A 13,929-nucleotide genomic window follows, 5' to 3' on the forward strand; every position below is an offset into this window, starting at 1 on the left:
AAAAACTTAAAGATGAGATCCAAGTGGAAATTAATTCAAAAAAGAATCAAACATTACGAAGAAAAAACTTTACACAAGTAATATAGGTATATCATATGAATTTTGTTTTGTACGAGGTACTTAGTAATTTATATAGTAAATGAGTCCTATAAAAAATATGATTTTTTGAAAAAACTATTATCTTATAAATTTATAGAATTCTTAATTTATCACATTATCTCAAATTAGGACCACAAAAACTATTATTTAATCCAGCGTATTAATTTATTAAGATTTTACGTTTGTCATGTTTACATTTCTCAACCATAATTGCTTCAACTTATTTTTGTTTCCACATGTGCCACTTTTTTGTTATGATAACTCAACACGTGTCTTATTTATAGTCACAACTTTCTTGCTACAAAAAGAGTTCCCCTTCTGCTAATTGAATTTCCTGATATTCGAATGCATGCCATGTGACACTTTTTTCACCGCATAATCTGACTGCCTTTTTAGCAGATTGGACTGCATTCTTAACACTGATAAATTCCTACACCCACTCCTTATCCTTTCATTCATAGTTCGTTTTTTATTTCATTAACTTTACAGTTTTAGTAATTTGATTACTTCTCATATACGGCTACAATCACCTTCATTTTATGCCAATAGCAACAACAAAATTATAAATAACCTATATTTTATTGTTCCTCACTGGCTACTTGTTTCTACAAATACTTGTTTATTATTATATCCAGCAACATTTTCTTGCTCCCTTAAACAAAATAATTGCAACATTAACTGTTCCTATCTAATAACAAGCATTCCCAGTTTGCTTCATGTGCCACGTGGCCGCTTCATACTAGCACGATATTTCTCTTTCTCATCCAATGACGACTGCACTACAAGATGAATAATATGAGTACAGTGCCCAAGAGGCATGGTAGATGTAGCCATGTAGTTCAGCTATATTCTGAGCCCATGATTACCTATGTTCAAGTAATAATAGAAGGTAAGAACTGGCGTTTAGTTGGTGAGATTACTCATCTTCTTCCAATTTGACACAAAATGAAAGTGACAAGAAAGATAAATCCTTTTCTAAGTGAAAGTTTTATGAATTATATTCAACAATTGTCTCAATTAAGATTTTAACTCCCTTTTATATGTAAACCCTAAATAACATGAATTTACGAGATTAGACGGACCTAAGTTTTTTATAATAAAATTTTACTTTTCAAAATAAATATAAAAAGAAATGATTTTTTTTTGAAAAATATGGAATCTTTAGTTGCTAATTAAGAAATAAATGATTTATAAATACTACTTATTCAACAAAGTTGATTGATTGATATAAATTTATTTTCTATTAAGATAAATTGACGAAACAATAGCTGATCGAAGAGCTACTTTAAGGATTGTAATAGATATAACAAAAATTGAAAAAATATTTCATTTGAATAGAGGCTATAGTAACATTGCTAGGAATTATTAGTCGAATAGGTGACAATGTACTTTCATATCATTGAGTATTTTTTCTCTTAAAGAAACCGTACCCTTTCTTAATATAAAATTGGTAGGTTAATAAAAAATTATATAATCAACAGAGGATTCAGCATGTGACGAGTAGAGAATTGAGTCACCATTGGCTAAAAAAATCTAAAAATAAAAGAGAAAATTAGTTGCCCGTTAATTTTATTAATATTATCTGTTAAATTTATAAACACATAAAGTTTAAAATTCATAAAATAAAACTTTAACTTTGGAGAATTATAGAAACCTATATTGTAATTAAAAATAATAATAGTTCACCATCCAAAATATTTTCATATTCCTAAAAATAGGATTAATTCTTCTAACTTTCATAGCAACATTAGAGAGAATGTTTTCAATAACGAACTTCGTGAAAAATTATTTTTGGAATCAGATGAAATGAATGATTGTTTAGTTATTTATGGCGGAAATGATACATTTTGGAAATATAATAATGTGTGGAGAACAATTATAAGGGGAAAACTTAGGTGCAACTGTGGTACCGTGCCACAGTCGCATCTAGCCGTTGGATGTCAGTCGACCCCACCAATCCAAGTGCATCGAACGGCTGGATGCAACTGTGGCACGGTACCACAGTTGCACCGTAGCCTGATCCCAATTATAACTGTATTAAGAAATATTTTATATATTTAAAATTTTAATTTTTATATTTTACTATTATCTAATTGAGCTCCTGATAAATTATTTTTTCTCATTTCGTCATTGTATATAATTATACATGAGTGAAAGAAAACACCTTCACTTAGTTTCAACCTTATACGAGCACTAAACGATGGAATTTGTCCAAAAAATAACATGAATGCATCAATAGTAGTGTCTTTTATTTTTATTTTTTATATATACTGATATATTATAATAAAAGTTCTACTGATATTTACAATAAAAAATCAATCATGATTTTCTTTAATAATTTTATTATAACACAGTTCGAAGGACAACCTCCTTAATAATTTTAGTATGATACAATATGAAAGTTGACTCTCACTTGATATTAGGGGGAGATCTATTTTACCTAAAATGTAAAAAAATATGTAAATTTATTTTACCCAAAATGTAAAGAACACATGTAGAGGAGAATTGAGTCCCAACAATAACCGAGACTCGAACCCACGTGCCTAGGGTTATTGAGCGCATGGGTGGTTAGTAACAGTGTCTTTTTATCCTTGCATTGAAAACTTATACATGCCTAAATCTCATACCAGTTGTCCAATCAAGTCTGCTGGGAATGTCAAAACTTATTTAAAAATAATATATACCATACAAAGAGTTGGATTAGTTTGACCACATATAGTGAAAATATCATGAATATTGTTTAAGCGAAAAGGAAAATTTAAGTTGAAATAGAATTGGAGCAGGGTTGACCCGCAACAATTTTATAAAGGGGATTGCCACTTTCCCCCTACAGTAATTAACATATACTATTTACCCCTCTTCTGTTTTTATAATGGTCAAAAACCCCCCTGATAGTATAAGTTTACAATATTATCCTTATTTTTAACTACTCTTTTATTTACATTTATTATAAATTAAATAAATTACATGAATAGAAACTAAATAAAAAAATTAAGTATTAAAAACAAGAAATATATGTTTTGATATGAGCAAAAAATTAATAATAAAATTTTTTCTTGTACTTATTTATTTTGTGAACATTTTCTTATAATAAACATTTTGAAATATTTTAAAATTAAATGTAAAAGTATAGGTAAAATATTTTATTATTTATCTTGTAATAAATTTTTATTTTTCATTCAAGTTTTCTTATAATAATTTTTTTTATCATTTTACTAATAATTTTCTTATATATTTATTGTAAGAAAATTTTTACAAAATAAATAAGTATAAAAAAAATTTTATTATTAATTTTTTTGTTCATATCAAAACATATATTTCTTATTTTTAATGCTTAATTTTTTATTTAGTTTCTATTCATGTGATTTATTTAATTTATAATAAATGTAAATAAAAGAGTAGTTAAAAATAAGGGTAATATTGTAAACTTATACTGTCTGGGGGGTTTTTGGCCATTATAAAAATAACAAGGGAGAAAATGGTATATGTTAATTATTGTAGGGGGAAAATATCATGAATATTGTTTAAGTGAAAAGGAAAATTTAAGTTGAAATAGAATTGGAGCAGGGTTGACTCACAACAATTTTATAATGAGGAGGTAGTGCATTGTAGGGGTGTTCACGGATCGGATTTCGCGGATTGGACATCAATCCATATCCAATCCACAATTTTGCGGATTATGAATTTTCAATCCAATTCAATCCACGGATTGGTTAAACTCAATCCAAATCTAATTCATATGTTTGCGGATTTGACTCAATCCATATCCAATCCATCATTTTGCGGATTGATATGCGAATTACAAAATTTTCAATTGGTCCAATCCACAAACTAATAAAATGAAAAAATAACATAAATAATTTTACTACCAATCAAATTCAAAATTGAATAAGATTTAAATAAATTAATTATTTAAATAAAACTAAAAAAATGCATTAAAGTTTTAAAATACAACACACCGAAATTAATTGTTCAAATGAAGCTAAAATAATACATTTAAAATTTCAAAATATAATACATTAAAATTAATTGTTCAATTAAAGTTATAATAATACATTTAAAGTATCAAATTATAACACATCAAAAAGAAAAATGTTTGCTGCCAATTTATATTTCGTACTTTAACTTGAACTAAATAAACATAATTGAAATAAATAACGAATAAAATAATTTTATTGAATAAAAAAATTAACAAATAAAATAATTTTGTTCAAATGACTCCTTGCACAGAGATCAAGAATTTGGAGAAGATGGCCGAAGGAGAAGTTTAAAGCTAGTAAGAATCGTTGGGTGCTGGTGGCTCTGTGCTTGTGACAGGAAAGAATACGAAGTCAAGGGTTTTTTGTGTGCTTGTGACGGGAAAGTTTAAGAAGTCAAGGTTTTTTTGTTTTCTTGTGGCTGCTTCGGTGAAGTGGCATTTATGATAAATGTTTTGTTTGGTTTATAATTTTTTATTTTGTCTAAGAATTTTTACAACTTATCTTTGTATATTTTAATTATTTAATTATTTATGTTATTTTTGAATAATAGATAAGGTATCTTATGGTGTTAATATAAATATGTAATTACATTTTACTTATTTATTAGTAATGTCATATTTATAAATTTTTTAATTAAATAAATTTTTTTTGCGGATTGACGAATTTTTACGGATTTACAGAAGTGAATCTATATCCAATCCACCGGTTGCGGATTTTTAAATTTTTAATCCAATCCAATCCACCAATTCATGGATCGAATTTTTACGGATCGGATGGATTGAATGGATCGGACCGAATTCTGAACACCCTTAGTGCATTGAATAAAATGCTCGAACATGGTTACATAAGATGAAGCTGCAGGCAGAGGATAATAGCCAAAGACACAATTTTTTTGTTCGTATTAAATCATTTGGAAGATTACATTGACCTGATTAATCTAAATTCGAATTAAATATACCACTAAAATAGTAAAATCCTCCCTACAAATATTTAACACGTAATTTTAAATCATCTGAACACCCTTAGTGCATTGAATAAAATGCTCGAACATGGTTATATAAGATGAAGCTGCAGGCAGAGGATAATAGCCAAAGACAATTTTTTTGTACGTATTAAATCATCTGGAAGATTACATTTGACTTGATTAATCTATATTCGAATTAAATATACCACTAAAACAGTAAAATCCTCCCTACAAATATTTAACACGTAATTTTAATGTACAGACGGAGCATATAACACGCGCGCATGGAGTAATGGATAAGCTTTATGAATCATCATTCATCCCCATTCACATAACAAAGTTCCCGTTCCGTACATCACTTTCCACTTTAGAACCCCACGTTGAAAATAAAAGTCGTGGCAGTGCGAGTCTCTTTCTAAATAAGCCACTTGACTTAAACCCTAAGTTTTATTCTTCTCTCATTCTACTTCGTCTTGCTTGAGAGATGGATAATCAGCAACAAGATCACAATAATACGGCATCAGGTTTTGATTTTTGTTTGTCTTCTTCTCTTAGCATTTTATGTGATGCGACGAATTGAATGGTGGTGGGATGAGTTTTTTCATTTTGCAGGGGTGGCCCACGAGAGTCATGGTCACTTGTGTCCCAAATGTGGATGGCCATTTCCAAATCCACATCCAAGTGCAAAGCAGAGGCGTGCTCACAAGAGACACTGTGGAACCATCCAAGGTTACAAACTTTACGTGGATATGGACGTGGACCCCACTCTTTCCGACGATGATCTTCCCAAAACCCCCAGTCAGTACTTAACTCTCTTTGCTTGTTTGATTTTATCTTACTCCCTTTAAACTTCTTGAATCAGTACAATAAAAATTTGTCTATTTTTGGTGAATTTGGCTTTGTAAGGTCCTAAACTTGTGGGGAAAAGTGATTCTGAGAAACCAAGCGGTGGAATTGGTGAAAAATCGAATAGATCTGAGAATGAATTGTTTTCTGATGCTGTGACGGAATTTTCTGACAGTGGTTTTAGTCCTGGGATTGAAGAACGTCCAAAAGATGCTACAGTAGCAGCAACTGATGTTCGAAAGAGCAGCGAGAAGGATCTTACGGTATTCTACTCTTTTAAGGATAATGCAATTACGGGTACGTTTTCATTGAAAATGTACAATTTCTTCATGTCTGCTGTACTTATTTAAATTATCATCTTGTCATGCATTGTTTGCCAAGGTTCCGTATTGTATCGGATATCACAGTCTTTCAAGTGTTAGACTTAGTGCAATTCAAGGAGTGCATAACTTCAATTTACTGCCAATTGCAGACATAAAAGCTTAAAAGTTTGGAGGTGCATATTTGCATTATGATTTACTTTCTTGTGTGTAATTGGTAAGATTTAGAAGGCGATGAAAGGCTGATTTTCTTTTACTCTAAAATTGCAATTCCATTTGTGGATGTAGTAGTAAGACCCTTTTTTAGTCATTGCCTTATACTTTTCTTTTATAGAATTATAGTCTCTATTACTAAAATCTTATTTCACTAATTTTTAGTACATTTTTTGCAATTAATTTTCTCATAATTCCCTAGTTTTTGCTTAAAAGTTAACGAGCTTGAAAGAAATGAGATACTGGATGATAGATATGGAAAAATCTATTCCTGATTTTTAATGTATTCAAATATATTCAATCTTGGATTAGTCTTGACCAGGGCAGAAATTAGAAGGGAGCGGGGGCAGCCTAGCAAACGTTTGTTTCTTTTTTTCAATGCGCATAACTTTTGTGCAAAATTTAAATATATGTTGAAAAATATTCCTACATTTTCCAATTACTTTGCCAAATTTTTTTAGTTTCTTGAGTTCTTATCCTGGTTTTGCTCCTGCTTGAGGATGATTTTGTGTGTAGAATGAGAAATGTTTTAATCAAAGATTGGTCAGGAATTTTACCTGGAAGTCTTTATTTGAGTTCCATACTATGTTTGTATGTATGCTGTATGTGTTAAAAGTAAGCGTGCATGTGCTCATCATCTCTGACTGAACAACTAGTGTATGCATCCATTTGACCAAAGAAATGTTACTTTGCAGCACAAGGGAATTAAAAAAGTCCGTAAATGTTATACTTATTGTTTATGAAGTTCAAACCAGCCAAAATTTGGCTTGAAGTCTAGTATGGATAATTTGTGAAGCTGGCTAAATTGTTGAGCCAAGTTAGGCTGCTGAATTTTGAGCTGGTCTCTTGATGGGCTAAACTTTTTGTAAAAAGTGGTAGTCCACAAAAGGTGATATTTAGGTGTGAAATTTTTGAAATCCTTGAACATGTCAGAATTATTATTTTTTCTGTTTTCTTATACTTTATTTATCTTTATTTTTTTTGTCATTTTTTTTTTCATATTTAGAATTTTAGGCTTGTACAGTTCCATTATGATGCTAAATGATATCAAGCAGGTTTAATACCTGGTTGAGAGAGAGAGAAACTGGAACTATAGTTTAATTGCAAGCACGATTGATTTTCTAATGACCATGCGAAATGAAATCTGGTGGCCACAATAAGATATGATTTTTAGCTATTTGTAATTTTCGAATGGCCACCCAGTCTTTGCTCAGTGCATATTTTATCTTATCCAATCCTATATGATACAAACATCACGTGCAGTTGGGGGAAGAGTGAGTGAGTTTTGATCATCTGATTTTGTAATACTATATCATCCTGTTGATTGAGAAAATCTAAAAACTTAAAGCTAATCTTGATTAACTGCTTCAATCATTGAGTGTAAAGAACCCTAATCAGAAAGAAATCGTAATCCCAAATGAAATATGAATTCAATTCTAAATGCAAATGAAAACATCTTATGAAAGGAAAAAAAAAAATTGGTTTGCTAGTAGTTTTGTTATTTTCTTTGTTGCATGAGAAAATGCCTTACTAGTTATGATAGTTTTGTAACACTGAATTTTTTTATGACATTTGAGGAATTTAATTGGATAATCATCTGAATGATAAAATTGAAGGAAACTCGGAGCACTGCCTTTAGTTGAGAGACTCATAAAATGTTAGAAAACAACTTATGTGTCAAACATACCTCTTGTCAACTTCATCATGAAAGGTGTATGCCTTATTCCTTCCATTAATCAATTCTTATAAATTTTGAAAGGTATTTCACCAAAATCTTGCATGCCATCTCATCTACAGACAGCAAATATTTTTTCTAATCCTAGCAACTATCTCCCATGTGGAGTTTTCATCTTTTGACAGATACTTCCATATGCACTAACAGATACTATTTTTTCTATTAAATTTTATTGAAGCCATCTTGAATTTGTTGTTATTTGATTGGTAAATCCAAAACTTGCATTGCTTAACCTTTAACTTTTGGCAAGATTTATTGAATATCCTGAACAATTCCCCCACCCCAAGCTGTAAAGTATACTTTCTGTGATACCAACTTTATGTTGCTACTGAACTGATAACGTAAAATAGTTTAGTCTATCTGTTTTGATTATACAGGTTAACAGTTTTTTGGGGTCAATTAACATTGTTGTTTTGTGGTGGGGTAGGGGGATGGGGAGTGCTCCTGTCAATGGTTTTAAGAGCATTTTGAACCTAAACCTAGGAGCCTAATTTGTAGTCTTGCTCTCCCATAGTAAGATATTTGATATCTTCTTTAAAATGTGGAGTTTTAAAAGTGACAAAGCAGAAATCCTGGTCCAAAACCAAATTGGATTTTGAACTAATAGAAGGTAAGGGATGAAAACACTAAAAAATACAGAAAGATTAAGCAAGCAAAGTGGCTAACACTATTACTCCTTACAGTACAGTTATTCAAGAGTATCTTACAAAGTGCTTCACTTGTTGGATAACATATGGTGTTTTTCCAATCAGACAAGCGATATTATTTTCTGATGTTATTTTCACAATTTTATTTCTAATTTTACCCATTAATGTGTTTGTATTTATTTCATATTACTGTGCAGATGTTATTGAACCATCGAGTAATTCAACTTTCAGTGGTCAAAAGCAAAATTCCGAGGTTCCTGAAAATGCAACTGCTTTGCCAGGGAGTAATCTGGTGTCCCAAGTTGATGTCTCAAGCACTACAGAAGAATCTGCTGGTGAGGTTATGAGAGAAGGATTGATGAAAGATGTTGGGCAAGAGACTGATGCTAATGGAAGTGGTAAAATTGATTCAGATGAGAATTTAGTTCCTTTCTTAGACAGTGAATATCCAGACCAAACATCCAAGGCAGAATCCAAATGTCAAGAGATCGAGAAGAAGAGTACAGATCCTATGCCTGCTGCTGAAGTTTTTCTATCAAAGGAAGAGCATGGTGTAGAGACAACTTCTAAGATCTGCCTTGGCGATCCAGTGCCTGGAAATGAATCTGCAAAACTTTCAGACGCTGCTGATACTACTCAAAAGAAGTTGGGTGCCGAGCAAGGTCTAGACTTCACTAGTTCTGTTGATTCAAATGAGAGTTTTGGTGGAAAGGAAAGAGGGAATGAAAATGTCTATGAGCTTTCTGTGCCAGCTGATATTCCCGTGGTAGACCATGCAGAGATGATGCTTGAAGGTTTTAAAGGTCACAAGGGATTAAAATTACGTCAGCATGTGACCTTAGATAATGAACGTGTCTATGAGCCTTCTGTGCCAGCTGATATTACTGTTGTAGACCATGCTGAGCCGATGCATGAAGATTTTAAAGATCACAAGGATGTTAAATTACACCAGCCTGTGACCTTAGATTCTTGTGAAATTGTTACAGAGAAGAAGGATGATGCTGAAGATTGCCTGAGTGCAGTCAGTAAGGGGTCTGCTTCAGATGTGCATGCTGTGGAAGATATCCATTTTCTTAAAGGTAGCCTGCCTGTAGCCGAAAAAACTTCCACCAAAGAGGAAAATGATGAGCCTCAGATCAAACTCACTTGCAAAGAAGGATCAGATGAATTAGGAGTTTCTGCAGCGGCAGCACCAATTGGGATGGAGAAAAGCAATACTGTTAGCTCTATGGAAAAACCTTCTGATGTCTCTGATGATTCATTACGAATATCCGTTCAGGAAACTGCTGTGAAGGTCTTGTCTGAGGTGAATCCTATAATTGCCCGGTCAGAGGCAGATGTTGTGAGCTCACATGATACAAGTCATGTGAATTCGGCAAGTGAAACGTGTAATGTGGTTGAAAAGAACGAGAGAGAGAGAGTTAAAGAGGATTATTTTGCCAAAAACATAATAACTACTGACTCAGCTTCTGATCTCCCTGACTTCCAAGCCAATCTAACAACCAATATACACGAAAGTAATGATGCAGGTGATCATGAAAAAGGTAAAATAAAAAAATGTGATGGAATGGCAGTTGAAAGTAAGGAGGAACCTTCGGAGGGAAAGCTTTTATTGGAGTCCAAAACAGTTTCTGAGACTGACGACAACCTTCCTGAAGCCCCAGTTGTTGCCAAGGATGTAAGGGATGTATCCCTGATGAAATTATCAGAAACTAAGCTGACTGACATCAGTGGAGTTTCAGATACTCAGGATGTTCCAAAGCAACTTGAAGTCAGTGATAGTGACAAAGCACAGGGAGGGTATGATGCCAATCACGGCAGAAACATCGACTCAGAAGAGAGAACATCAGTAGGCCATGCAACCAAAGCTTCTTTACTTTCCCCTTCAGATACTGAATCTTCCATGCAAGGTTCTGTTGCTGTTGATGATAACCATGCTGTGGAGCAGGGCATTGGACATTCTGGCATTAATCAGTCTTTACAAGGGGAAAATGATGATAATAATTTTGTTAAACATCAGTTTGATGCATCTGCGGTTGATGTTTCAGTTGACTCATTGAGCCAAACTGATAGTTTGGAAGGCAACTGGGGTTCCATATCAGGTACACTTGCATCTATCTCAATGAATAATCTGGCCATTGTGAAACTTTTGTTATCACTACTAGTTGACCTGACATGATTTTTCTAGCTCATCTGATTTCAATAGGTCAATGTATTAAACATTCTGAAATAAAAAGACCTGTATATGTACACTTTTTCTTGTCTAATGCTTTGAAGGATCTATTGATAAGATGGCACAAACTTTTACTAATTATTTTGTTGTCTGCTTTGATTTTAATAATTCAATTTGTTTTTGACTGATGAGTTCCATAAGGAGTTATAGCTGATTCTAGCCTTGTATAGGGGTGATTTGATATACCTTTGTATAGCACAAATAGTGCTATTCTTTGTTTTCTGAGTGGACAATTGGTCCACTATCTGTTTTTACATCTTCCTCATTAATACATTTTTTCTTTTCAAAAAAAAAAAAAAAATTCCATAAGGTATTATGTGATGGATAACAGGATAAGTAAACATTTGGGAAATGACTGGTAGTCTTTCAAGAAACCAGTTCCTCTTTTTGAAGGAGCTAACTATGCTATATGAGAAAAGCATTTAATGTGAACTGCAGTTCTTTATGAAATTCAGGCTGATTGCTTATTTTGATGCTTATTTTGATGTATGGAACAGTGCTTTCAACCCAGTCAGTAGATGCTGAAAATTTGTCATCAACTGACAACCTAGCATCAGCAGAAGCAAAGAAATTGAACTCAAAGAAACTAGAAACTGCAACTGAGAGACAACATTCTGAAAAATCTGATGTATTTGAGGCGCCTTCTTTCATGACATTGGTTGAGCCTGGAAGTGGGAGTGACGAGAAAGCTGCCGTTTCTAATATTGAGACAGCACAGAACCTAGAGCAACAAAAGGCTCCTTCACAAGCTGGTTGGTTTCCTACTCTTACTCATGTCGTGAATGATTCCCAAGGGAGAAAGAAGAATGAAGAGAGAATCGCCAAGGTAACAAATTGGAGTACTGGAAAGCAACACACTCCTTTGAAGAGTCTTTTGGGTGAGGCCAATCTTGAAACCAAGCCAAAATCACCAAAACCGAAGGAAAACAAAGCTCCTGTAATTCAAAAAGATGAGACAGCGGCAAAAGACAATGGTGCTGTGCCTATGACAGTGAGTGCAATACTCGGCCCAGAAGTGCCGCCAGCTGAACCTGCCAAGAGAGAGACAGGGAAAGAAGCGAATTCTCCAGCAAGGTATCCTGCAGATATTAAGAGAGAGAAGAGGAAGGTCAAGGGGAGGCCTTATTGGGTACAATTTGTGTGCTGCTCTTCTATCAATTAGGATGCAATTGCTATATGCCTCGGTCATATTAGGTTAGATTAGAGACAACGAATAGTTGGGGTAGCACGTTGCGCTGACTCTCATATGTTGAACTAGCTGTAATTTGCTACTTTGTTAGACCTTTATGTACATAATACTGGTCCATCTTGTAGTTTTATTGTCAGGTCTTGTGGCCTTTGTTATTAGAATTCTATTTTCTATTTGCTGTAGTTATAAAAAATTTATGATATGTTTCATGATGGTGAATTAAGTTTTGTTTGATGGGCGAGGAAATAGATTTACGATAACCTTGGTAAATGTAGTACTTGAGGGGCGTGGATACTGTGCCGAATGTCAAGCAACCGTTTGCTCAATTTATTTTATCAAATAAAATAGATTAAGTGAAGTAAATTAATTTATTAATCTCGTAATTTTTTTTTAAATAACATGAATAATAAGGGAGGGAAAAAAGAAATAAATAAGGGAACCATGAAAAAGACAAAAATTTGTTTCATGTTTGACTTCTAAACTTTTCACGTATTTTGTTCTTTGTCGCATTTTAAAAACTCTAAAAATTATATTTGACCCTGTTTCATATTCGAGGTTCGTGTTTTATATATAACAATCCAAGACGTGATTAGTGTTATATATTTCATGTTTACTTGTATTTATTTTTGATGAATGTAGTTGCATAGTTTACATTGACAATCGCATATCTTATATTTTTTGTTTCATGCGTAAATTTATATTTCACATTTACCTAACACGTGACATTTTTTAAGTTTGGTGTTTCATGTCTAAAATGGCATTCAAGTTTTACTTTTTCCCGCCGTTTCATGTTTGACGTTAATGTTTCACGTACAGAGTTCAATGTTTCATGTGATAAATGTTCAATGTCATGTTAGATGTCAAATGTTTCATATTTAAAAAATGTCGTGATCTATAGACACAATGTGTGGAGTTTCAAGTTTTGTGTTCTAAATACCTCCAAAAATTACTATTTGCCCCAATTTCATGTTCGACCATTGTTTTGCATACATGACATCGCATGATTCATGTTTTGAGTAAAATGCTGCATGTTATGTCGTTTCATGTTAGATGTCTGTTGTTGCTATTGCACATCATATTGCTCATTTCTTTCGTTCTTTCTTTCATGTATAAATGTCAAATTACCCTTAAAAATTCTATTTTTCCTCCACTTTCATGTTTCATTTTGATGTTTCATACAAAGTGTTAGTTATTTCAGATTAAATGTCAATTTTCATGATCTAAATGCCCCCAATTTTTTTTTTCTGTTTACAATAAAATCTCAAAAGTTAATAGCATTGGGACCATAGAAAATCTATTAACTTTATGAATATTAATATATCGATAAATTAATATGAAGAAATTCTTTATTTTTGAAAAATATTATCATGTCTATATTATTTATTTACATTGATTTAGTATTATTTAATTTAATTTGAATAGTAGTTAGTTATCTTACAATGTTAGTAATTCGTTTATTGTGGAGTTGTTATTTTTTCATATTAAATATGACATATGGAGCTTGTCTCCCACTTATTGCAAAACGACAATACAAATTAAAAGTTCGTATTACATAAAAAAGAATTAGAGATGAGGTCCAATTCCAAATCAATTTCAGGAAGCAGTAAACAACACAAAAGCACTTACATAGTTTATAAAAGCCATGTAACATATCATGTGGATTTAGTTTTAAATAGGTAATTATTGATTTATATAATATGTGG

The 13,929-nt window shown here is 32.2% G+C and overlaps 1 protein-coding gene across 2 annotated transcripts; it reads left to right on the plus strand.

Moving 5' to 3' along the window:
* The first annotated feature begins 5,333 nt into the window (after window positions 1-5,333).
* Window positions 5,334-12,454, plus strand: LOC18031414. 2 transcript variants are annotated; one of them, XM_006420982.2, is made up of 5 exons: window positions 5,335-5,567; window positions 5,656-5,841; window positions 5,950-6,186; window positions 9,002-10,906; window positions 11,535-12,454. In XM_006420982.2, the coding sequence occupies exons 1-5, from the start codon at window positions 5,528-5,530 to the stop codon at window positions 12,197-12,199; spliced, it is 3,033 nt and encodes a 1,010-aa protein (XP_006421045.1). In that variant the 5' UTR covers window positions 5,335-5,527; the 3' UTR covers window positions 12,200-12,454. The 2 variants fall into 2 exon arrangements, with proteins under 2 accessions (XP_024047823.1, XP_006421045.1); XM_024192055.1 differs by having other exon boundaries at window positions 5,334-5,841.
* The last annotated feature ends 1,475 nt before the right edge of the window (window positions 12,455-13,929 follow it).

Source organism: Citrus clementina, unplaced genomic scaffold (genome assembly GCF_000493195.1).
Source record: "Citrus clementina cultivar Clemenules unplaced genomic scaffold, Citrus_clementina_v1.0 scaffold_9, whole genome shotgun sequence".
Lineage (NCBI taxonomy): Eukaryota > Viridiplantae > Streptophyta > Magnoliopsida > Sapindales > Rutaceae > Citrus > Citrus x clementina.